The 25,763-nt window shown below is 37.7% G+C and overlaps 1 protein-coding gene across 3 annotated transcripts in view; it reads right to left on the bottom strand.

Moving 5' to 3' along the window:
* HTT (huntingtin) overlaps positions 1 to 25,763 on the bottom strand; it is a 78,492-nt gene that overhangs the window by 32,165 nt on the left and 20,564 nt on the right. For all 3 annotated transcript variants that reach the window (XM_050337961.1, XM_050337962.1, XM_050337963.1), the window contains 27 exons: positions 24,086 to 24,209; positions 23,689 to 23,807; positions 22,664 to 22,775; positions 21,991 to 22,131; positions 21,191 to 21,349; positions 21,000 to 21,097; positions 19,873 to 20,012; positions 18,979 to 19,042; positions 18,568 to 18,668; positions 17,788 to 17,934; positions 16,642 to 16,762; positions 16,319 to 16,395; positions 14,036 to 14,187; positions 13,430 to 13,632; positions 12,459 to 12,585; positions 11,672 to 11,799; positions 10,739 to 10,849; positions 10,096 to 10,173; positions 9,240 to 9,463; positions 8,622 to 8,700; positions 8,327 to 8,488; positions 7,371 to 7,426; positions 6,590 to 6,738; positions 5,796 to 5,932; positions 3,933 to 4,049; positions 1,717 to 1,839; positions 966 to 1,201 (listed from right to left, as the gene is read on the bottom strand). In XM_050337961.1, coding sequence (XP_050193918.1) covers positions 966 to 1,201; positions 1,717 to 1,839; positions 3,933 to 4,049; positions 5,796 to 5,932; positions 6,590 to 6,738; positions 7,371 to 7,426; positions 8,327 to 8,488; positions 8,622 to 8,700; positions 9,240 to 9,463; positions 10,096 to 10,173; positions 10,739 to 10,849; positions 11,672 to 11,799; positions 12,459 to 12,585; positions 13,430 to 13,632; positions 14,036 to 14,187; positions 16,319 to 16,395; positions 16,642 to 16,762; positions 17,788 to 17,934; positions 18,568 to 18,668; positions 18,979 to 19,042; positions 19,873 to 20,012; positions 21,000 to 21,097; positions 21,191 to 21,349; positions 21,991 to 22,131; positions 22,664 to 22,775; positions 23,689 to 23,807; positions 24,086 to 24,209 — 3,485 coding nt within the window. The remainder of the gene's footprint in view (positions 1 to 965; positions 1,202 to 1,716; positions 1,840 to 3,932; positions 4,050 to 5,795; positions 5,933 to 6,589; positions 6,739 to 7,370; positions 7,427 to 8,326; positions 8,489 to 8,621; positions 8,701 to 9,239; positions 9,464 to 10,095; positions 10,174 to 10,738; positions 10,850 to 11,671; positions 11,800 to 12,458; positions 12,586 to 13,429; positions 13,633 to 14,035; positions 14,188 to 16,318; positions 16,396 to 16,641; positions 16,763 to 17,787; positions 17,935 to 18,567; positions 18,669 to 18,978; positions 19,043 to 19,872; positions 20,013 to 20,999; positions 21,098 to 21,190; positions 21,350 to 21,990; positions 22,132 to 22,663; positions 22,776 to 23,688; positions 23,808 to 24,085; positions 24,210 to 25,763) is intronic.

Raw genomic sequence — 25,763 nt, 5'->3', positions numbered from 1 at the left:
GCACAGCTCAGCTGAGCAGGGGTAATTCAGCAGGTCACAGTAATTCAGCTGTTTACAGCCCCACCTATCCACACTCTACTACACAGGTATCTGTATCAAACCTCCAGATGGGGCAAGGGGTGGTGTCAAAACAAGCACCAAAAAAGAGCATTTGAGGAAAGCCATCCTTGCTCTTGGCCATAACCATGACCCACGTCACTGTTGTTGGGAATAAGGTCACAGTATGGTTGCCCAGAAACCCCTTTTCCCTCTACTCATCACCCTCACAGTGAGCTCAATGATAAGAAACAGCATTTTATTCCTATCTGAAGTTCCATGCTTGTGTAAAAATTCCTTATTTTCTTAAACAAATAGCTGTATCAAATGTTTCCCACCACACTGAAATACAATGCCTTCATGACAAACATCATGTCAATGTAAAACATCACTGCCATCTCTCCGTGTTTCTTTCACCTGAAGTTTGTCACTCCCCAAGGACATCAACATGGGAAGTTAAACAGACAAAGCCAGCTCTTGAAAAACAGGAAATAAAGAGCAGGACTAATTTCATAGATTTGAATCCCACTGCTGCCAAGATTCTAGTACAGTACCTGGGCTTCTGCTTAAGGAAATGACTTGTCTTTTAGTCACCACACAGAAAGGAAGGGAAGGGTTAAGCAGTTAACTTTTTGGACTTGATTTTAGTAAGTCCAGGATTCATCCATTTTAACAGCTGCATTACGTCATTCACTTGGTTTGAGAAGGGGTACCAGAACAGTCTAAAGTCCCTGCTCGACAAACTGCTCATCTACATCCCTGTCCATCTCATTATTCCTTCCTCCTCACACACCTATCCCATATCAACTTATTAACAGATTTTATTCCTATCAGCAACAGTTCTATACATGTAAAATACTGCACAATGTATTTGTGATTTCTCAGAAACCAACATCTCTTTCCCCTAAGTTATTCAAAGGACAACATACCTAGAAAATGTCTCTTCAGGCAGATATTTTGCCTGTTTACCCTCAGGGCGATCCTCTGGTGTGGATATGTTTTCTCCACATCTCAGTCTGGTAATTGCTTGACATGAAATCAAATAAGGTGAGAAGGAAAGCTCTTGTATACGGGATAGAACGATGTCTTCTGTTGACTGTGAAATCAGAACTCTAAGGATAGCTAAAATTCCAGAGATCCATAGCTGGACAGTGCTCACTGATGCCTAACACAGAAATACAGAACATTGAATACATAGGAATGTAGTAAAAATGTAGTAAATACATTGAATACATAGGAATGTAGTAAAAAAAAAAAAAAATCAGACCCTTCTCAGAATGGAACAAGCAGGAAATTTAAGTTCAGATCTCCCAAAATGCTGTTCTTGTGGTAACTGTCAAGCTTATATTCACTTTGTTAAACTCTCAACTACAAAGAAAGATACTAATATTTGCATAAGGAAAATGTGATTTACCTATCAAATTGAATTCTAGACTTTATTATAACAGTACTTTTCTCTCTACTCCTTATCTTCAAAATACAATATGAAGGCAAGTAATCCATAAGCAGAACATTCCTATATAAAGCACTCAGTAAATCATATTAGTTCTAACTAATTCATTCCCAAAATCTGCTGCAGGTACTTTAACACTACATAGCAAATCATTAAAGAGAAACACATCTTCTTTTGTTTTGCATGAAAGCCACCAGATTCTTTCTTGCCTGGAAACAATTGCTTACCATTGTTTTGGGAGTAACAAACATACTCCTTAGAAGCATGTCCACAGGGCGAAGGGATGAAGGAGCCAAAATTTCAAACAGAGTGTTCAGTACTCCCAGAGCATCATGAGAGTCTATATGCATCTGTCAGAGAAAAACACAAACCTAATTTGTAACTGTCCACTCATGGTAACTCCCAACATAAAATTACCATTTCGTCTTTTAAACATTTCCATGACAACCTGTGCAATTTACAGCACAAAATTCAGAGCAATCAAAAGCCATGAAAGGTAAATTAAAGTTTCATTGCAGGCCTTCCTACACCTGAATTTTGAGAACACGGACAAAAATCTATTATATGAAATCTGATATACACACAACATACATTTTTTTTAGGAGAAATAGGACTTATTCAGAGAATGATACCAGAAGACTGAGTTGCTATAAAATTTAAAATTTTTTCTCCTCCCTGCACAGCCTACCAGGTTTTTTTATAGAGAGCAATGCTGGTCAGGAATAAACTTAAGCAGGTAACTAGGAGGGAAAAAACCTCCTAATTATCAGAAAAGTGCACAGTTTCAGTGGTATTAAAGCAACAGAGGCAAGACAGCTTACCTAAACAGCTTTTAGATAAATTCTAAACCAATCAACCACAAAAACCAAAGGACTGAATTATAAACCTAGACGCCCAAATCCTGCCTAAATAATTTGATAGTTAAGCATGTGCACAGTCATACAAGACAACATAAATTTCAATTTGCCAATATTTTAGCTTTGCTCAAAACCTGCTCTCTGATCCTGCCCGCTCTCCCCAGCCACGAGGTCTCCTCCTGGGAGTGGGGAATTGCCATCAAGGAGCAAAGAACATTTAGGGCACAATTTCACTGCTTCTACTTTTTGTCCTTGAAGTAAGTGTTTATAATTCCAGGAAAGCTGTATTGAACACAAGTCCTCTATTGCTTAGGGAGCAGCACTGAAAATCTTTTTTCTAAAAGGAGTTTTCTTCACTTCTCAGATATGAAGCAGCCACTCTCCTGCCCCAGTGTGCAGTCCAGTAAGAGAAACATGCCCACACTGCAGGGAGTCCAGCAGAAAGCTACACGGATGGTTGCTGGCTTGGAGCACCTGTCACACAAGTGGTAGCTGAGGCTGTTCAATCTGGAGGAGGCTCAGGGTGATCTTCATCAACGTGCACAAGTATCTGACCAGGGGAAGCGGGAGAAGGAGATGACACAAGCACAGAAGCAAGAGCCAGAACCTCTTCAGTGGTATCCAGTACCAGGATGAAAGGTAACAGGTACAAGTTGAAATACAAGAAATTCTATCTAAAGACACTTTTATTTATAATAGAAGAAGTTAGGAAAAAAAAACCCCAAAAAGGGGCCAAAAAAGCCAATTGTGACCTGGGCTGCATCCAAAGCAGCATGGGCAGTAGGTTGAGGGAAGTGATTCTGTCCCTCTGCTCCGCTCTGGTGCTGCATCCAGCTCCAGGGTCCCCAGCCAGAGAAGCACACTGATGGGCTGGTGCAAGTTCAGAGGAGGACCATGAAGATGCTCAGAGGGCTGAGTACCCCTCCTATGGAGACAGGCTGAGAGCTGGGGCTGCTCAGCCTGGAGAGCAGGCTCTGGGGAAACCTTGGAGCACCTTCCAGTACCTGAAGAGGGCCTACAAGGGAGCTGAGAGGACTTTTTACAAGAGCAGGTAGTGATGCAACAAGAGGAAATGGCTTTACACTGAAAGAGGGTGGATTTCCATCAGATATTGGGAAGAAACTCTTCATTGAGAGGGTGGTGAGGCACTGGAACAGCCTGCTCAGAGAAGCTGTGGCTGCCCCATCCCTGGAAGTGTTCAAGGCCAGGTTGGACAGGGCTTTGAGCGTTCTGGTCTGCAATTAGACCCATTGTAACTATGGAAAAAATAATTTGGACAAACTATAAACATGGGACAATCTTCAGGCCATTTAATAGGTGTTCTGATATAATCATGTACCTAAGAGAAATAGATGAGCCTCCTCTGGAGACAGTCTCATCACAGTGCACATACTTCATGCACTTCATCACTTCTGAGACTTAGTTTACCTTGCAGTAATTGTTTTTACCAGGTATGGCAACCACAATTTCAAGAAAACTTGTCTTCATATTAAAAAAAAAAAAAAATCAAATACCCAAAACCATTATTGACACATATATTACAGCAATTATAGATGTTTATAGATTTAAACCAATCACATAACCACCTGTTGCTTTGCAAGCATTGGGAGAATAATGTCAGCTATCTGCCGGGACAATCTCTTCCACTTGTCTTCATTTTCTTTATGACACTGTTGCAATACTAAGATGAACATTTCTAGCACCTGAGGAAAAGATCAAAAGAACGTAAGTAAACACCAATACTAACAACAAACGTTCAAATAATACCATGGTGGGAAAAATATTCATTGCTTCAACCACCTGCCAAAAAGTGGGAAAAAAAATCCCATGTGAGAAATCACACAACATTTATAAAACCCCATTTTCAGGACAAAAGCCTGTTCTTAGTTACAACTTTTTTATTGTTGGTGGTGATTTTTAAAGAATTTTCCAGTTACTTTTATAAACTAGAAAAAAAAATGCTTGCTTTATCCTTTTTAAAAGGTATTTGTCAAAAGACTACTTAAACAACTAAGAAAAGGATCAGAAATCTAAATGCTGCATCACTAATTCAACAGAAAGGGAAGGAAGGAAGAGAGCAATTTTCCAAATACATACTCTGCCTTTAGCTCCAATGAAGTTTAAATTTGGTCAAGAAAAGAGAACAGACATTTTTATGGAGCTTGTTCACCTGAGATATGTCACTTCCATGGAAAAGTTTACAGGAGAGAACATAATGGGGCACACCAAGCAAGGATCACTTCAAGTAGCTAAAAGAGTTAAGGGTTTGAAGGTTACAGAGACTACGCTTTGAAAGACAGACACAGCCAGAGGCCAAAACCACAGCAAGTGTTAATATATTGACGGGGAAGTGGGACAGAAAAACCTGGAATAAAGGTAGAACACTTGTAAAAGGAAGTCAAGTAGCTAAGATTAGGCAGAGGGAGATTCCCAGGTGACTTTCTTCCCAAAAAACTTTCACGTGAGAGAGGAGACAGGAGTGATTCTGGCCTGAATGACTTGAACTCTGAAGCTTCATGGGTGGAGTTAAAGGCTGCAGCTTTTGGAACCTCTCAGGTTTACAGAGACACCACTGCAGAGCATCCCAGCCACAGCCAGGGGACAACAGAATAGCCCAGGGTTGGTTTATACACACTGCACCAGCAGAACAGGGCAGAGGAAGAGCTCCAAATGGGATGGTGTGGGAAGAGCAGTGCAGGGGTTTTTTTTATTAACAGGTTAAGTGTGTCAGAAGGAGATCTGCCAGGAATTGCAGTACCTTATGTAACACCAAGTTATTCACTATTTCACATCATGTGTCTGCAGAGTGTCACTTCATATGGTTATATGAGTCATTTTATGATTATAAAACTACAAATTCAAAAGAAAATGTGGATACACAAAATTACCCCAACCTGAACACGCAGTTCTAACAAATTATTTTGACAAGATGTACTGACTTTTTTCCAAGTATTCTCAGAAAATACAGTGCTTACATTAGCATACACTAGAACTGCATTTTGAAAGGATGAAAGGAACATTAAGTTTGTTAAGCACCTGAATAAGCAATAAGATCCCATGTTGATCACATCACTTCTCTTAAAATTGCTTTTATGTTTTTCTTTTAAACAAAGTGTGTTGAAGATAGTCATTGTTATACTCCCACAAAGCAGAAACATGTTTTCCAAACCCATGAGGTCTGGGTCAAAGCAGTAAGAGTAACAAACACCTAATTACCAGTTTCATTTCCTCGTTCAAATAAGTCTTATTCAAGATAGTGCTATTGCACAGCAAAATCATCCTTATGCAGCATCTTTCCTAATTTTAAACTTTTCTCTTTCATTTTACCCCCATTCTTTTAAGTTTCTTCTCTTCCACTAACCTTCTACGTAATCTGTCAGCAACACAACCAAGATCATGATCCTAACTGGATAGACCATAAAGAGGGATGCTTTGTCTTCCTCTCTTACCTGGTGGTACTGAATCAGCCTGAGCAGCATTGACACCACCACCTCCTTCTGCGTCTCCAACTCCTTCCCAGCATCAGCTTTATTTGTTCCTCTTAACACAAACAGGTCATGAACAATGGGCTGCAGAGCTGGTATTGCTGAAACGAGATGGTTTTGTTTTAGTGTGAGACAACTCACTCTTGAACAGCGATTTCTTGATCTAACAGCTCAGTTACTAACAGTAAGCTGGGCTTTGGTTTATTAAAGGTTCAACCTATACCTAAAAAAAGAAACCACAAACCCCAAATTTATAATGCATGATGATGGCTATCTTTTTACTTCTAGTAGAAAATTTACATTTTGGACATATTTGCATATTTTCATAGGGTTAAAAAAGATATTTTTATGAAGTATTTCTCAGCAGAATCACTGGAAAGTATGAGAGAGGTGCTAACTTATAGGCTGAAAGAAAAAGGGAAGTGGACTAAAAATTAAATCAAAGTCTTGCTATATTGTCAACTCATTACCTAGTAACGTTTCAAATAAAAGCTTTGTTGCAATTATGTACGATGCAAACTGTGGGGTAGCAGTGTCAGTATGGTATAACAAACTTCGGGAAGGAATTAAGTGAGATTATTTGATATCTTTTGGTGATGATTTTAAAGGTAGTGTCTTCTGGAACAGTCAGTACGATTACAGTTTTCTACAGCTTAGTAATCATCACTGTTTTTATTGCTGAATTTTTACTATTACTAGTGTTGGTGCCTTTCTTTTCTTTTTTTTTTTTCTTTATTAAATTTTTTATTTAGATTTACCATGTGTAACAGCTTTCCTTCCACTGGCCATGATACCATCACACAGCTGAATGATCTTGGGAATTCCAATTATCTGCTTGGAATGATACCGCTCATAGGACAGCAACACCAGGAAAAAGAAGATATTAGGAATAATTGCTTCAGACTCCCTGAAAACAAAACAAGAATTTCAAGTGTCAAGTTTGAACTGCACAGCTTTCCTCAGTAAAACTCAATCTTTCTACAGACAGGTTTTTTTAAAGAATGTGCTGTTCTGCTTTCATACAGTATTTGATCAGTTCCTACAGTTTCTGTGCCTTGTTTTGTACGATGTTTTTTTTTCCCCAGGGATTTCTTTCAAGGTTTGACCATTACAGTTACTAACATTATAACATACTATCTAATGCACATGACACATGAGAGTATTTCTGTAGGAGATCCACAGAGCAGGAAGCCAACTTGTCTCTTCATACAAACTCAAGTGTGAGAAAAACCAGAAACAACTGACAATAAAAATTTCACTGCCTTGCCCGTGATCTATCAGGTCCTATACAAAGTGTAACAGAACCGCACACTTTCACATTATTTTTGAACATGTTACTTCCTGACTTCTTCCATCACATGGAACCTAAAACATCTGAAAGGGCTACCACTGAAGCCAGAGAAAAAACAAGCCCACTGCTCAGAAGGGAACTCTCCCTTTTTCATAAGGCAGAAATAACCAGTCAAACTATCACTACTTGCTTCAGAATGAGACAATTGTAAACCCACACTCTTCAAAGGATCATTGCTCATGTCATACCTGAACTGTCCTACTTCAATGTATTCAAACTGCTTTAGCACAAATCCAATAAACACCTGAAGAGAGAATAAACCATGCATCAGAACAGACACATTAATTCCCATTTGAAACCATTTCAACAGTTACAGATGGGCACTGAAACTCATTTATATTTACAGTTCATTCTAAAATGTTATGAAATGTTTCCTCTACAGTCACAGGTAGAGAATCGTGTTGACATTACAGCTTATTACAGTTTGCCTGAACTTAGGCCATGTTCTACCTGTAGTCTTTGTATTTCTCTTTCAACACACTGTTTGAGGCATTACAGTCAAGAAGTAAAGAATCAGTCAAAAATCTAGCTCTAAACCAAAATAAAATCCAAAGTCTATGTGCATTAAAAAGAATTATCTCTGTATGAACTTACAGAAAAGTACTGCAAGTCACACTAGTTTATAAACCCAAAAATACCCTAATAACTAAAACACTTGTAAATAAACCATTTAAATTTTATGTTACAAATTTACTGCTAACATGGGCAACCACACAGACTACTGCATTTGCCACTAGCTCCCCTCCACCACCATTAACATCCAGCAATAGTTGTCAACCATGATGCTGCTTATCTGTCATAAGGAAGTCCATATTCTCAGTATGGAAAGAAGGTATTTCCATATGTAAATGAAGTTTTATTTAAACAACACCGACTGTACTGCCCACACCATTTTATTCCTAAAATCAATCTGATGAACAGTTCTTAAATAACTGTTGCAGAACTCAGAAATTAAATTATAAATGCCAGAAATCTGAAGCTCTTCGTGGCTTGGGGAGAAATTGAGTCTCTCCCTTCTTTAAGTCTTTGCTTCTATCTACAGTGCAACAGAAGGACTGCTGGAAGTATTTTTGCTGCAAATGTTACCTGAGCCTGCTGGTGAGACCCCTGCGTGAGAAATGTGCAAATGTGGGGAGGTACCAACCTGATCCGAGTCCAGCAGGCAGTAGTTAACTCGCAGCTGAACCAGTTGAGCAAGCAAGTCTAGAACTTGTCTCTGCAGCTGAACCGACGTGGTTGTTGTGTATTGTTTCAGTGCTTTTATGACAAGGGGTTCAAATAAACGAATGTGATTGTGAATAGCATTCTGTAATAGAGAGATTTTAAAGTAATCTAACATCTGAACAGGTCTTTGATTCAAAACCAAATTAGTTTTAAAAGGAGGAAAAATGGTTTACATCTAAGGTACAGCTCTTTCAGGAGGACACAGATACAAGTACCTTATCAGCACGATGTTTTGCTGCACTGGAAATGCTAGTTTTCAGCTGTGTAGAAACTTTCTGCAGCACATCAAACCACCTGTTACAAAAAAACAAAAAAAACCCCCACACAACACATTTAAGAAACCAAACCAAAACATGCTGTCCTAAGTTGCACATTGAGAAAAGCTGGCATTGGCAAAATAATCTACTTAACGGATTCAAGAACTTAAGGGACAACCTCCAATACACTTTGATCAGATCACACATATTTGAGGACAACAAATATACACCAGAGAAAGAATTTCTGGTCTTTGCTTAGTCATCCTTCTGCCTTACCTTTAGGCTATTGACTATTGGCTGTAATTAGCAAATTGATTCAATACTTTCAAATACAACCATTTAAAACCACTATGCTTTTAAAAACTTTTAAAAAATTACCCATTTTAATGATTTAGCTTTGCTTTGGAAAACATGTTAACGATAACTGGATTCAGGATGTCCCAACCAAGACAAACTACACTCCTTAATTCTGCAGTTTCAAGTTACACAGCACCCCTGAGATCCTCGAATTTACGAAAAACACCAACAAGAGACTCTAGTTCAAGTGAACATCGTATCAGAAGGGAAGGAAGTTACCCTGAAGCATCGTGCTCCTGCTCAGCCTGAACCATGTTCCTTAGACTGGCATCAGCAAGGGCCTGTGTGAAATGTGTGTACGGTGCCATGAAGCAATAGTGATAGAGACCAGGTCTCAGGCTGGAAGAACCCAAGCGCTGAGCTTTGCCTTGAGCTTTGCTGGGGTTTGACGACAAGCCATCGTACTGAGAAGCCAGGTTTGTCCCAAACAATGTTTTCAATAACTGCAGAAGAAAATTGGAAGGAAAAAAAGAGAAGTTAACATTTCAAGGAAAAAAAAAAGCCCCTTGACTCCTCATCCTCTCAAAGGGCTTTAGAGGAAAGGTCAAAACGCAAGTTGTGGATCACGTAGTCAAAATACATGAAGACAGAAAAAAGCTAATAAAAAGAAACAATCCATACCTCACCCAAAAAGATATGATTAGTTTTGCAATTGAAGCTATTCCCATGTGACAACTCAAAACAGTCAACTGAAGATTGCCTCTAACCAAAATTAAGCTTTGATGACTTGAACCTAAAGGTTTAACTGCAAGAAAGCCATCAGTAAAGCAGTTCTTTGCTTTTCAGGTTTTTTTGATGCATGTAACTGGCTAAAGAACACTTTCTGTAAGATAGGAAACAAGCTTGTTTTCTGATTATGAGCTAAAATAGTTCTTTGAACTGGAAGCAGTTTGAGATGAAACTATATTATTTAGACGGTATCAAGTTACAGAACAAGTAATGAAAATGAAAGAAAACATGCTCTGTTTGCTCCAGCTGGGCCAAGGTTTTCTCATAACACTTCCCTTAAGAGAATGGTCAGAGTTGATAGACATCAGGATTAATCTTCAAGAAAAGCAAAAAATTACCTCCTTACCTGCTGTACACAAACTGTTGCCATTGTTGGTTCTCTGTTGAAACATGATTTTAGATATCCCAAAATTTCTTCTACACACTAAAAAAATAAGAAAGACAAATGCACCTAATTGCATTTTTCTTTATTATATAAAGCATTAGAAAAAAACCTGGACCATAGCTCAGGTTTTTGTACTTTGTAAAACTACACTAATTGAAAGGGAAATCACAGAAGTATGTAAAGAAATAAAAATCCAATAATTGTCTCCTAATTTTAAAATACCACAATGCCTAACACCACAGTAAATGAGAAAAAAAAAATCAAGACACGTGAGACAAAGGAGGACAGTATGCCTTCTGACATTTTGTATATTTAAACATACAAATATGGTAAAAATGACTGAAGGCAAACCATTTTTGCTGGAAAGAACTCCCCCGTTTAAATTTAAACACTAAAAAAATCACTCTGGTTTTCAACAGCAGCAATTTAACCTGGAAAATATGATGTAGCACTTCACCCAACACTGTGGCAGCACAACACTTCCAGGACTACTGTCTTTTTCAAGAGTACTGATTTTGAAATCACTGTTTTGTGCTTTCTCCCAGTAAGGACCACAGATACTGGACAAGTTAACTACAAAAGAAAAAACAAATAAATCTTCTACCTTCCCAATGTCTTGAAGGGTAGCAAGTTCCAAGATCTGAGACAGAACATCTAAGGCAGACCGCAAGAAACATCCAAACTTCTCATTACTGTTCTGGAGATCCAATGTGACCTGTTCCCAGAAAGTAAACCCACACTTTTTCTTAACAATTACTTGACAAGGAGATACAAATTATAGGAAGAAGTGAGTATTGACACAAAATGATCTTTTGCCTAAAATTTCAGTGTAGTTCAACCAACACCACTGACAGTTTAGACTGCCTTATGAATTGCTGGAAGGGCAGGACTCCATTTTGACTATGAAAAAGAAAGGGATCTTCCAGCTTGAGGCAGTCAGATCATCTGGGAAGGCCCAGGATGTTGACAAGAAGGGATCTCAGAATACTGAGTTGGAAGGGACCCACAAGGATCATCGAGGCCAACTCCTAAGTGAATGGCCCATACAGGGATTGAACCTTGGTGTTATGAGCACCAGGCTCTACCAACTGAGCTCATCTCAGGGTCATAATGCATTTCTCAGAAACACAGTAGGTGTAATAAGAACACAGTCCTTGAAGTGTAAATATCAGATGACCAGGTCTCTAGGGAATGCATCTTCTACTGCCTGAGCTAATGAGAAAAAGTTTATTGAATAAACTGTGGAGAGAATAGACATGGGGATCCATCTGGCACTGCCAAGCCAGCAAGAGTCATTTGGTACCAGCATTAGTGACAGCAGAGAAACAAGCAGTAGGGTCACAATGCCTGCAGCAGGTTTTTGTTTCATCAGTTTTTGGTTTTAATGGTGGTATTTGTGATCTTTCTTTAAATTCTTTTTTGTGTGTAGAAAATGTTTACACAGGCAAACAAGTGAGTTGACAGAAGTAAAGACATGTTTAAAAGTGATTATCCATCCAGCAACATTGCAAATCAACCAAACCATATCATGCAGTACCTTATAATTAGCATGGGTTGCTTTCAAGACATCGTATAACTTCAGGTAAGATGGAAGGTGATAAAAGCTTCCTACTGAAGATGATTTACTTGTTGGAACAGGCCCAGTAGCATCAGTTTGCCTAGGAGCTTAGAAGTATATAATAGATTAGCACTCCATACCTTTTCCAGGTTGCTCGTGACACGTACACTCAGTGTAATTAACCACATCTGCATTATTAGACAGCATGAATTTTTCAATCCGCATGCATATTCCAAACTGTAAAAACACACAACTAGAAAATGAACTAGCATTCCAACAAACCAGCCCACTGAGATGAGAGAATCAACCCAGAGGGCTTATTACTGAACTACATGTACTATTTACAAAATAGAAATAACACGTGTTCATTCATTACTAAGAAAAGTTTTCAAGATTCAAAAGTGATGTGAGCCACTCCTGCCAAAAGCTGCAAAGCAACTTTCAAATTTCTTCTAAGCAACATATGTGCAAAAATGACTTGTTTTAGTCCACAGCTGAGTAGATTTAGGAAAAAGTGAGGAAAAGGATTCAGCAGTACTTTGCTGGTGAAAAGTGCAGGTAATTTTTATAAAACTCCAAACAGTGAAGAAGCCCCCACCCACAGCTGCCTTTCAACCAATGCAGTACTGAGAAGGACTTCTTACAGCAGGTCTGCCACCCTTTGGACAGAAAATGAGTTACTCAGGTTTATTTCTTCTCTCTAAGCTTTGACCACACTTGGGTGGTGCTGGTAGATGGTCAGGCTGATAGGATTGAGGGTGCCTACCTGGACTGGCTTCACCACCCTTTTTAGGGCTCATTGGCACAGATGCCTGTTCCACAGACTCCCTCTCTTTCCCCTTTCTCCGAATTGGACTGAGAGAAGGTGGGTTTGTGAGAGAAGGTAATGCTGCCTAGGATTGAAAAAACCTTTATTAGTTTTGTAAGCACAAGCAGCCTTTCTTCTTCAACACAAATACAAGCATATTTATCTTTTTTTAAACTCCCCTTTATTTGACTGTCTGTTAAATTAAAATCGTCTCAACTGTCAGGTTCAGGACATGAATTTCCTGTGTTTAGAGGAAGTAGTTTCATACATTCCCTACTTTACTCCTTAACTTCAACATAAGCCAATTGAGATGGAATTAGAGCTCAATGACTAAAGTTTTTTTTGATTTCAGACAAAGAAGTATCAAAACAATATTCACACATTTAAAATATGAAGAAATTACTAATCTTAATAATACTGTCTTACAGTCTTTTAAATCAGTCTCTACATGTATATGCCTCAAAAAATCCCCAAACAAAACCCAAACCTGGAAGTACCTCATATTAGCCATTTCAGAAACCAAAATACTTTACAGGATCTTCAGAAGAGTTACTTTTAGCCCCAAAAGGAGCTCAGTGCATTACAACCATCCAACCAACCCAAAAGACAACACATTTTCCAGAGCAGGCAATCCAATACTCCATCTGCTACATATACTCCTCATTGAACTAATGGTTCAGGTGAAGTCAGCAGGAATAAAAGGTTCAAATATTAAGTTCATATTATGGACACTGAAGAACTAAAGAAGAACCTTTTCTGTGGAAGAATGATATGAATGTTTTTCTCATCTTACTTGCTTTACTACCCCTAGTGGAGCCATATTACCAAGGAATTAGATAGATTCCTGTATCAAGACTAAAATGTGAAAAGGTCTATAGCACAACATTATTTAAGGCATACAGTTGTATTTATCTGTCTTTAATATATACCTTTACTGCTGGGCCAGGAGCAACATCATCCATTACATGTGCACAAATATTAATGACCTTCAGCAGATGAGAAAAGAGCTGTTCTACCAAAGTGACAAGAGTTCGATCTGCCAGAGCCGGCCAGGGTTCCTCCTGCTTTGCAGCACCTTGGTTCGAATCTTCTTCAGCACTCCAGGGATTCTTCAAGCACTTGGGAGCACTTGCTGTAATTACAATTACATTATTTCAAGAAACAGAAGATAAAACTTGGAACTAGAACACCAGAAAATTTTAAAGGCATATGTGGTTATCATGTATGAACAAATCTGTATGAACAGAAATTCCAACCCAAGAGTTGCTGCAGAGTTTTAAACAACAGCAACAAAGTGCTAGTTCTTTGTACCCAGCCTGTACCAGGCACACACACGGTCTCTGGCAAGGAGAGCAAATTTGCAACAAAAAGGGCAGCACCTTTTCCAACCTCCTGGGTGCAAGTTGCTTCTTTATTTCTTCTGCTTAATCTTGCAGGTATTTCATTGCACACAATCAGGATAGAGCGAGATATGGGCCTTCTAACAGTAATGGTAAAAATATTAGGACAATCCTACTCTTCTTGTCCTGCCTCACCTGCAAGCAAGTTTCCAGTCAAAATCAAAGCATCCTGATGTGCAGAGAGGTCCAGTGGGAACCATGCTGATGAAAGGAGAGACAGGACCAAGCCAGCCATACCAATGGTGCAGCCTTTCTGAGCTTCATCTGAAGAACTCGGCTGGGAAACACTGGAAGTTTAATTTTGGAATGTCATCATTTTTTTCCCCCTTTTAGTAAATTTAAAGTCTTACGAAAACTAACAGCCAAGCAGATGGCTAATCTAAAGAAATGGAACCAGCACTACAGAAATACACATTTACCACTAAAGCACGACTTTAAAAACCAATTTGCAGCAGAGACCTGATAATACTCCGTTTTTTTGAACAGCCTTTTTTTTTTAATAGCAAACATCAAAGCTACTAGTGACATCTACTGATAAACTGAAGAATCCTGTATTTATTTGCTAACTGCCACGGTCCTGAAGCATTTCCAGTTAAGTCTTGCACATATGCAAGGTAGGGAGACATCAGCTATACTACTGCAGTGTAAGAAGACAGTGCTTTAAAGTGACAAGAATTTAATTATACAGTTGTAATCCATCAAATCCTCTAGATTTATCAGTGGACTCTACCCAGGACTGTAATTTGCTGCATTCTGTATTTTCCTTGACAATAACTATAAAATCAGACTTTCCCACAGAACTCAAGTTTCAAAAAGAGCAGGCAGAGATCATCAAAGGATGTTTGGCAGAATACTCTGTGAATTACATACATAGGCAATCTTTCAGGGTATTCTTTAATTTAAAGAAAAAACAAAATTAAATTCTTTAATTTAAAGAAAAAATAAAGCTATTTGAGAAAGTAAAATTTACACTAAGTATAGCTATTATTTGGACAAAGTTACAGAGCCAATTACAGTGCCTTTTTTTTTTTTTTTAAGTGTTTTCCTAGGCAGCTGTTGTTTACTTTACATACAGTTAGAAACCCATGACTTAATCCATGTTGAGCTGTACAGAGTTGGAATTCAGCAGTTCCAATGGCTTCTTAATCAAAGGAACAACAATACTTAAGACAGAAAGGAATTTTGGCAAAATTCTCATTTTACTATCCATGTTACTGCATTTTTTTAATTCAGAATGATAAATGTCCGTATCATTTCACAAAAAAAAATCAGAATCCAAATTAGTAGGAACGTGGGCCAAAAATTTGTAAAGAAGGAATAAGGGGTAATTGCTGACCTGATGAATATTAGATGCACTGGATGCATCTCAAAAATAGCATTTTAAAGTTGGGTAGGGCAGAAGACATATTGCTGCAAATTGTGCATTGATTTTACATTAGAGCCAAGTACTGCTCCCATCCTGAATTATTTCATTTGTTAAAAGTGGACTTATAGTTCAAGACATCTTTAACACTGCATATAGAGATTACACCTCACTTATGGCCAGCAAAAGAAGCAAGGGTCTGTTGACAAGAAAATCAGCCAAGGGAGAGTTGGGTTTTTGTTTGGGGGTTCTATTTCATTTTTAAAATAAGACCAAATTTTGCAAACAAGTAGAATAAGAGTAGAGACACAACGACCACAATGAAGAAAATTAAGACAAATGATGTTAAATCTATTTAAAACCAAACAGCTCCACATGTGCACATCTCCAGTAGCGACTTTTCCAGCTCATGTGACACAGCACATTAATGATCAGAGGCAAAATGAAAGCTTTAGGCTGACACCTGTACAGTTACAATCTGAAGAAGCTCTTCAGAATGGAAGTGCTTTGGGGCTGTAATACACTACCTACATAGAACATTTCAGTATTATAGACATCTGATTTGATGTTCTCATCCAGTGTGCCACATGAGAACAATTTAAATGCATCTGACACTATTGCAGAAGCAATGATGAACCAGCTTCCTTGAACCAATGGTTTTCGACATGAAATCAAGATCAAAATGATAAATGTTCTGATTTTAAAGAGATATCACAAGACACAATATCCCAAAGATAAATATGCTTTCAAAAGCATGGAAAATTTTCTCTTATTACTTACTTTGATAGATGCTGATCATATGTATCTTTCTATTTCTATTCTATTTCTATTTTCAATCCCTGCGACAAACACGGTGGTTCCAGGGACGACAAAGTGCTGACACTGAATATCCTGACAACCTGAGGTTATAATCTTCTGTATTCTGTATAAAGTTCTTAAATAACTGCCAAGATAAGCCTAACAGCATATACCAGGACTTTCAATGCCCAAATCAGTGTACTTCCCTTTTGCAAATGTGACTTTCAGAAGCTTGATTAACAAATGAGGGAACGTACCCACAGTGCCATCCCACACTCCACGTGCAGACTGGAAATGTTGTGGAGAGAAGGCACAAAGCTTCACAGCAGCCAAACTGAAAAGTTAACACAAGAACTGAGTTAGTTTCCCCACTAGAAGAGTTAGCAACATGGTATTTAAAGAGTTAGAATTAAATCTATTACTACTGCCATTACCACAGTATAAAAGCTGCATACACACATATATAGCCAGGAAAGAATAAAAATTAAAGTAAGCATGCAAAACAGGAAAGAATCAGCTACCATAGCAAGAAAACTCAAAGAACTCATCTACAGGAAAACTCACACATAAAAAAACTCACTGTAAGTGCTCTTGTAGTGGATATTGTCAATGCATGGGAAATTGCTGCAATAACCCTCGAAAGGTTGTTTTCCATAGTGACGTCTGTTGGACTTGGCATCATATTATAACCTCTATATGTTCTGAAATAGAAATATTTTCACCACTAAAACATGCATTAAAAAAACCCAAACATCCCAATAAAAAATGATTATGGCTTAAATTACTATTATGTATTTCACAGACTGCTTATAAAATACAAAATCTGAGAACACCCTAAATACCATCTTATACTGTAATAGTTTTGTTTCTGTATTCAAAAATGCAATTTATTTATAAATAAAATCCTTCTGTTAGCAAACAGAAACAGTAGATCAACTTTCAATACCCAACTAGACACTTGAGAAATCACCACCAATTTAACATTAGTCTTTGCTTTTGCTCAAATCCATCTCACAATTTCCATGCTTACAGACTTTGGATTATTGCTGTAGAAAAAACCTATTTTCTAGATGGAATAATACTGTGTCCACAAAGTAATATTGCTTCTATATTACAGAATATAAATCTTAAGTGACATGATCAAGATCATATATTAAAAAGTTACATAATTAAAAACCTGTATGACAAACTGATAGAAGCAAAGAGCTGCTATAAACACATACAACTCATACTGCCTGTAAGACAAAATACCTAAACAGAAAAAGTACGGTTGGCAGCAAAGATGCAGCAACAAGATCACACCACCAAAATTTGGATTTATTTTTCAATTATAAAGGGAGTACAGACTTCTGCAACCACAATCATTGAACAGTATGTGAAGAATTACAAATCCAGGTCAGCATATCTGAACAATAATGTATACATACAATTAGCTTGAAAAGCTGCACTTAATTGTGCAACTTAATGAATAAGTAGGGTGACTTCAGGATGGACAGAAGAAACTTTATCTCCAAACAATTACTCCTACAATCAATGTGTCAGCACATCACTAGTAACTCACACACTGGTTTTTTCTTTTATGTTTCTCTGGAGCTTAAAACTATCACAGGTGCTCCTACAGGCTAGAAAAAGTACATGGATTTGCAGGATTTAACTACAATTCTAGGCCTTACAAACTGAAATTCGGGTGTACACTGCTTTTAAAGCAAGGGCAGATGGAACATACCTGGTGATGGTGCTGACGGCAAAGTGAGACGGGGGCTGCGTTTCGTGCATGAGAAGTTTCAGGTAGACACTGCTCTGGTCTCGTGCTACTGCCACAACTGGGTCAGCCTGGCCTTGGTCACAGTTATAAAACAGCTTTGGAACAAGCCTTAATGACAATTGTCAAAAAGGAAAAGTATTACTGAGGTATTATTTAATACACAGTTTAAAGTACATTTAAAGTACATTTAATATACAGTTCAGAAAGCTGCATACAATAATTACAAATACCAAGTTGTAAATAAAAGCTGTTACCAAAACTCATTAAACTGAATTCATCTTTATACAATTGCTCTTCATTATAATCGAGGAGCTCAAGTACCACGTGAAAACTACAACGGTTGGGAGTTTGAACAACTCTGTAGAACTGAACATTTCAGATCCATCAGCTGCTGTTCAGGATACTGAACAAACCACTTCAGCATGCAGAAAAATATCTTAAAGTCAAGTTAAAACTGAAAGTGACCCTCAGAATGTAATACAGTTAAATGTAATTGTAATGCTAACAGAAAGCAAAGTAGAGTTGCCTGACAAGTCAAAATGATGAACATATTTCAGGAACCCTAAAGATGCCTGTGCCTCCCATCTCTCACTTAAACAAATATATATATGTATGTAAGAATGAATGTATGTATATATATAAAAAACACCTAAGGGATTATTTTTGTTACAGGTACATATTAGTAAGCAAATATCTTTATTAACTACCTTTTTTTTCTACAAATAAACACACCACATATACCTCATTAATGAAGCTGCAGCTACATGTCTCACTCGTGGATCTTCATCTCCAAGCAGACATATTACAACATTATCAAGTACTCTCTCCTGAAGTTTTAATAGCTGAAAGAATAAGTTGACACACTAAAGTTAATTGAACATTTTCATCATTTGACCATATTGCTAAAAGAGAATTAAAAAGTGAGATTTCATCCGTCATACAAGGTTGTAAGACTTGAAGATCTTCACCTTAATACTGCCACTCCATAGTAATGTATATTCTCCATTTTAATAAGCTTTAGAACACATGTCTATTTACATGAAACAAACTTACAACAACTACCAGTGTTGACAGAATTTAAAACCAAAGTGATTACACTGCACTGATACCTTAATCCAGAAATGCAATAGAATGATTGAATAATTTACTTACACCAGTATAATGATGAGTACCTCTGTGCAAGCTCTCAGTTCTGCCTTCCAAGAAGCTGACTAGCCTATGATAAAATAGAATTTAAAGTACATTAGTTAACATCACATGTTATTTCTCCACTTAAAGCTCTGAGGGTTCTTTTTGTTTATTTTTAAGAATAACCCTGCAGGGAAAATATAAGTAGTAAACACCTTTTGCTACCTAATAGGTAAGCCATGTGCTAAACTACTCTCTGGCTGGTATAACTAAAGAAAAGTAGTCTTTCTGTAAAAAAAACCATAATTTACACATTGTGATAGTACTTTTTTCCCATGCATAGAATAATCAGACTATTTTGAAAACATGGTAACACATCCCAAAAACATAACTACTCAGAAAGAGTCCAATTCTGTACAGCTAAGGATAACCTGAAGAATTTTCAAATGAACATCTTTTGTCTTTCAGCTTGGAAGAATCTGTAGAGAATGAGGTAATGTAAAAAAAGGAAATCAAGTTATCTTCATTTCAGTGTAACAGAAACTGAGGAACTGAAGAGAGTTGACAATGGAGAACAAATCAGAGACTTGCTCTTTAAAAACACACACACCTGGCCATGAAATCCAAATTAGTTTCCAGATTATATGGTCCCTCCCTGATCACACATTTACACAAGACTTGATAGAACAGACCAATGAACCAGAAACTCCTACCCAGTGTTAGTAGGATTGGGCTTGGTTGAGAAGCCAGTGGTAACCTGACAAAGGAATTCACACATTCCACATAGGATTGACTGGTCTGAACCAGTTTTATGAAACCAATTAATGCACCAGAAGAAATTGCTCCGTTATGGTTCCAAGTTCCCTGTCCATCTCCACACTTCAGCTACTGCACCCACAGAAAAATATAAACACTTACCGAAAATCTACCTCTGCAAGCGTTTCCAGAAGTTCCGTCCTTACTAACCAATATGAGCTGTTCTTCAGTGTAAGGAGGTCAACAATCAACTGTAAACCCAGTTCACTGTAACTGCTACTACATAAGCTCATGATGCAATGCTGAAAAGAAAAAACAACTTCCAGTTATATTGGAGAAGTTCTCTGAACAAAAGTATGAAAGTGATCAAAAATCAAATGTTTCATTTAAAATATTAAAAAGATAATATATAAATACTAAATAAATATATAAATACTACAAAGAGCTAGGAGAAAGTACCAGAGCCAGGTACTTGCAAGGCCAGAATACTTAGCTCCATCTGAACTGCTAAAACCTGCTGCTGAAATTAAACACTGGAGAGCAATGCAAACCTCACAGATCAGAGGACAATCCCCCAAAGAGTAAGGTCTAAAACTCACAAGGCTTAAACATCACAAGCACCACATTCTCATCTGTTTAAAAACAGTTTCTTAATTTCCACAGGGTATTTTTAGACAGCTGGTTCTGATTTCCAGAGTTTTTGAAAAAGTCATAACTCTTCATTTTAGTGACTGTTAAACTATAGGCACAATGTGTGACCTTTGGAAAAAGTTACAGAACGCTACACTTCTACGTCTTATTTAACTACACAAAATGTACATTCTTGCTTGAGGATTAACAACCCAAAAGACTTAGAATATTTCTGCCAAAAAGTATGAAGTCAAGATACATTATGTGTTGAAATAAAGAGCCAAAGTTGACTAAGGTAAGTTGCCTGAACTCAACAAGTGAAGTCTTCTAAAAGGCCACAGTCATAAGTGTAATCATCCATGAAACCACCACACAAACATGAAGACTGCTGAACAGAAGGTTAAAAAGTCTCATTTAACGAACTGGATTTTCCTCTCCTCAGTTGTATCACAAACCCCTCCTCTTTGCATATAAAATCAAACTTTCCATACACAAACTATCTACATTTTACTAAAAGCTATGCTTTGCCTCACTGGTCTTCAAGCTGCAATACAGTCAATCCAGCCTGTGCCTCTCCTTGATGAATTAATGCCCCTGAGCCTAGTAATGAATCACATCCCTGTGATCTGTGGTGGTTTAAATAAATGACTCCTGCTTACCCTCACAGCTGTACAAGCCAGTTTGCATGTAACAGAGGACTCATCTTTCAGAGTTTTCTGTAACAGAGGTATGCAGTCTGCCAAGGAAAAGAGATTTCCTAACAAAACAACAAAAAAAATGAATTTAGAGCAATGAAACACTGCAATGGTACATGAAGAGAAAAAAAGACACCCTTAAAATAAATTGTTACCTGTTGAGTTTCTGACATTTATTAGCCATTTTTCCACATCAAAGCGGGATTTAATCAGAATGGAGTTGACAATTGTTCCACACAGAATGGCAGTAGCTCCTCTAATCTGGGGATCTCCATGGTCAATGTAGTTCAGAATATCCGACACATATTGCTCCTCTAAGAAAGGAAGTTACAACTACTTTATTTTAAAAATACTAGTATTAGACTGAACTGATCCCTAGAAATGGTTTAGTGGAGGTCTCAAGTATTACATGACCTATGTCAGCATATTCAAAATACACCCATCTTAGTTCTACCTTCCTGAGATCCCATGCACTCAATTTACAGATTATTCACATTATTCAGACCAATGGTCACATATATAAAACTAGTGATTCATTTCAATTATACATAAAACACTCTGCAGGAGTCTGAGAGGTGTTTTGGTCAATGTACCAAACCTGCTGCACCCTCCAGGTCCCTGCTGATCATTCGTAAAAGTTACCTAATGGCATAGAAACCATCTCTAAGATGGACTGAAATAAATTAGAAGAAGCTGTTTGTACATCAAAAAAGCACTTCTATATAGCAGTTGTACTGAACTTCGACCTGTCAGAAGCCCATCCACTGAAACTTTAACTATAAAAAAAGTACCTCACCACACGTGTCAGTCACACAGACAGCACGGTCATTCCAGTTCATGCAATGTCTGTTCAGAAATACTAAACTGGGTTTGGAGTTTTCAGCATAGACGCTGTCTGACTCACTTGAAAACCCAAAATACACTACCAAAATGAAATATGTGAACTGCAACATACCATACTCTTCTCCCATTGCCTCCAGGGGTGTTTTATACAGTTTGCTGAAGAAAGACTCAGGGTGAAGGGCAACGGCTGCTCCAACACAACTCACTGCCAGGGCTTTTACACTGACCCTCACATCTCTGTCAGGAACTAAAGCTGCGGAGAAGAAATTAAAAAAAAAACCAAAAGGAGGGTATTTAAAAGCTTTCTGAATTGTTTTTAATTAAATTAATAACACTGTATAAAATAAATGGCTCGGCCTGGACAGAAATCTGAAGGCAGAGCCAACAGTTCCAGTTTATCAGAGGCAGGAGTGATTTATGGTTGCTTTCTTTTTTTGTCAAATACTCTGTAGTTAGAACATATTTGAAATTTTCATACATAGCTGTAACTCACTGCCTTCCAAAAACACTACATTTATCAGAGCACACGAACAAGTAACAGTTTAGAAAAGGGAAAAAGAACAAACATCTTAGATCAGTCATATATAATGACAGGAAAGTCATCCCCATCCTTGGAGGTATATAAAAAACTTGTATATGTGCTGCTTAGAGACTGTCACAGAAAAACCCCACCTCCAAAAATTTCCAATAAAGGAAGAAACAAGACAAAGCAAACTGATCACACTTCCAACTTTGTACATTGAGAGACACAATGAACCAATGAATAATCCTGAAGACAAACTCACCTCCCTTCTCCCCAGTGAGCAGGAAGGAAGCCGACAGCAGTCGGACACAGTGCACTAAAGGAGCAGAGTCTCCATCCGTGTAGTGCCCTATGTCTCCCTTTACCCTGGAGGGCTATTGAAGGCAAAGCACAAGTTTTTACTATAGAAAAATTAATCTTCAATTTAAATAAAATATAAAGCACAACAAGATTTAGAAACACTGCACATCTTCAAATGTATATGGGTTGCAAGACAAAATGTGGTAAATACATGTTCCAAAAGAAGGCCTTAAAATGTAATGCTTTGGGGAAGTTTATATCCAGTATCAGAACTGGCTCAATTGTACAGAAATATTATTCTGTAGATTTTTCTGAACTACCTAGACTTGCTGTTTGCATCTGAGAACCTGATAAATCACTTTTTGTCACCAAACAACGATCTTTGGAAACTTCACATAAAAAGCAATTAACTGCAAAGTTGTTTCCAAAGAAGGCTGACTGCCTTCTGCAGTTTCACATTTAGAATTCCACAGTAGTCCAAGCTGATCTAACTCCACCTGTCACAAATGAAAGTCCTTTTGCCCCAGCTCAGAACCAAGTCCAAAGGTAAAGTAAACACAAATGTGAAGAGGAAACCCGTGGTAGAATGGTACAAGGCTCAAAGACTAAGACATACTAACTTCTGAGGAGATCACAGAGTTATCCAAACAGCTAGAGTGTTAACAGCACAAAGGTATTTGAGTAATAAAGTATCAGTGTAGCCTACTAATGCACAGGTAGACAGAAAGGGTTCTCAGTAGTGTATGTTCTGCTATGGCTTTGCTGGTGATTGCATTAAACTTGTGTATTCACCACATGTTAAAGGGAATTCAGGCTATAATTCGGATTCACTAAGTAACCTTAGTTACTTTGACCTATAATGAAGTACATCACTTGTACAGGCTACCCCCATAAACCACTAACCTACTTGATCATAATTCTAATTTTTTTTTTTTTTAAACTTAGTTGTTCTAAACTTCAAAATCGACCACTGTGACTGTTTCTCACCTTGTTTTCCTGATCACCAGCTTCTGCTGCATCTTCTTTTGATGTAAATCTATCTACACTGCTATCAGAAGGCTGTCTGCTATGGCTCATGGTTTTCAACAGGTGAGGCTGCTGAAGAGCTTTAGAAAAAGGCAATTCATGGAATACCATTTCAGATGCAAACTGAAAGCACTTTAATTAAACTTAATTATACAAACATGAAAAATAAATTAGCAGTGATCAAAACAAGTGATTCATTACAAGTGTTGAAATGTAAAATACAGAATGTATTTCAATCTAGTTATTTGGTTTTTATATCCATTACATGAATCTTCACTACCTTGGAAGTGCAGATGCACCTGAACACCTGTCTTAATGGTGTCACCAGTCTGCCCCACCCCCTTATTTATCAACATACCAAGAGAAGAATTTCTGAAAGACTCTGAAGAATCATCCTGGAGAATATTTGCAGCTTCATCTTCCTCATCCTGTAGCTGCCCAATCTGCATTCCAGAATACTGTCCTTCAGCACCCTCCAAAACCTACACAAATGCAAGGACAGGACTTTAAATAACTTAGCTTAACACACAGTATTCAATGTCAAACATGCAGCATTAGTAATCTAGAAATAATCTGAAAGCAAATATGAGCCAGATAAGTATTAGTGTAAAGCTGTGTGCAAGCCCCAAAGCACGTCCCCTCCTCCTCCAGCCTTGGGGCTGTTGGAAGCCACAGTTCCATGTGACAGTCTCCTGAGCCAGGAACTTGGTTGGTACCAGTGAGAAAGTGGAACACCTGGTCCATCGCTCCCCTGCAGCTCTCCTTGCTCCCTCACCCCAAACATCTCTATCTGAGCAGCTCCAAATCACTGCCAACACCTTTACTGCCACAAACTGAACTTGTCCCTTGCTGTCAAACTCTCCCACAACCTCACTTGTCCTGGATATGTGAAGTCAAACTGTTTAGAATAAAAAAGGACAAATAAGTTTAAATGTATTTTAATCATTCTAAACGAGAGACTACTCAAATGGACACTCCTGGAAGAGTTTGACCCTTGGTACCAAGGTATTATATAGCCTGTAGGTATATGGAATGATAACCATAAAAATTAATAACCATAAAATTAATAATGATAAAATACAGTACAATTAAAAAACCCAAAACATTTGACTAAGTCTATCAGAAGGGAAGATACTTCTTCAGTTACTCCCTGACTTCATAAGCGCTTGGAAATTGTTCATTAAAAAGCTTAAGTGTGGGTACAACCCCTTAGTCTGTCAATTATGAAAAAATAACTTTACTTGCAATTACTGCTTGCAAACAAGTGTAGAAACTAACATATGTCTGACAAAGAATTTGCAAGAAATGTATCTTGCCAACAAACAAACATTGTCAATAAATGCCTACTCACTTTGGCCTCTGCACTGCCTTAATTTAATTCAGAGACCACTTATCATCACTCCTTTGGTTCTTGAATGCTCAGATGTGCAGAAGTATTTGCTTATTATAATTATAAATTTACTATTTTTTCATAGTGGTAAGAGACTATTACTCTCCTGAAGTTACTATCGGAAAACTTAAGCCAAAAGTTCGACACTGTTTGAAAAAAGCTTAAGAAATTTTAAGATTTCCCTCTTTTGCATTTTCTGCTCTGGCTCCCAGTAATTGTATTTTTGCTGTTTTTATTATAACCTCAAAATATACTTGCCCAAGAGAGACAAACTTCTTAAAACAGCTTTACTGCATGCACATTTCAGGTGTTTATCAGATAACTTATATTAGTAAATCATGCAGCATTGGCTTAAATTGGCAGCATAGGAGAAATCCCTAAGATGGAACAAAAAGGCAAAAAAAGATGAGTTGTATTGCCAAGTGAAAAAGCACAGGCAGAAGGCAGTGTGAAGCAGTAGGTTCCAAAAATATTCTTCTATCATTCCAAATAGACTATTCACCCTTTAACACTTCCATTAATCCTCCTGCACCAAAACAATCGTTAATATATCTATACAAAATGAAGGATATGCTACTAAGAGAATATATTTACGTCAAGACTTTGATATTGCCATTCTGTCAGTGAGCGACAATCTGTTAACGCC

The sequence above is a fragment of the Myiozetetes cayanensis genome, unplaced genomic scaffold, assembly GCF_022539395.1.
Source record: "Myiozetetes cayanensis isolate MyiCay16 unplaced genomic scaffold, myiCay2020 scf7, whole genome shotgun sequence".
Lineage (NCBI taxonomy): Eukaryota > Metazoa > Chordata > Aves > Passeriformes > Tyrannidae > Myiozetetes > Myiozetetes cayanensis.
Note: the sequence above shows the minus strand (reverse complement) of the source record. Positions and strands in the feature narration are given on the sequence as shown.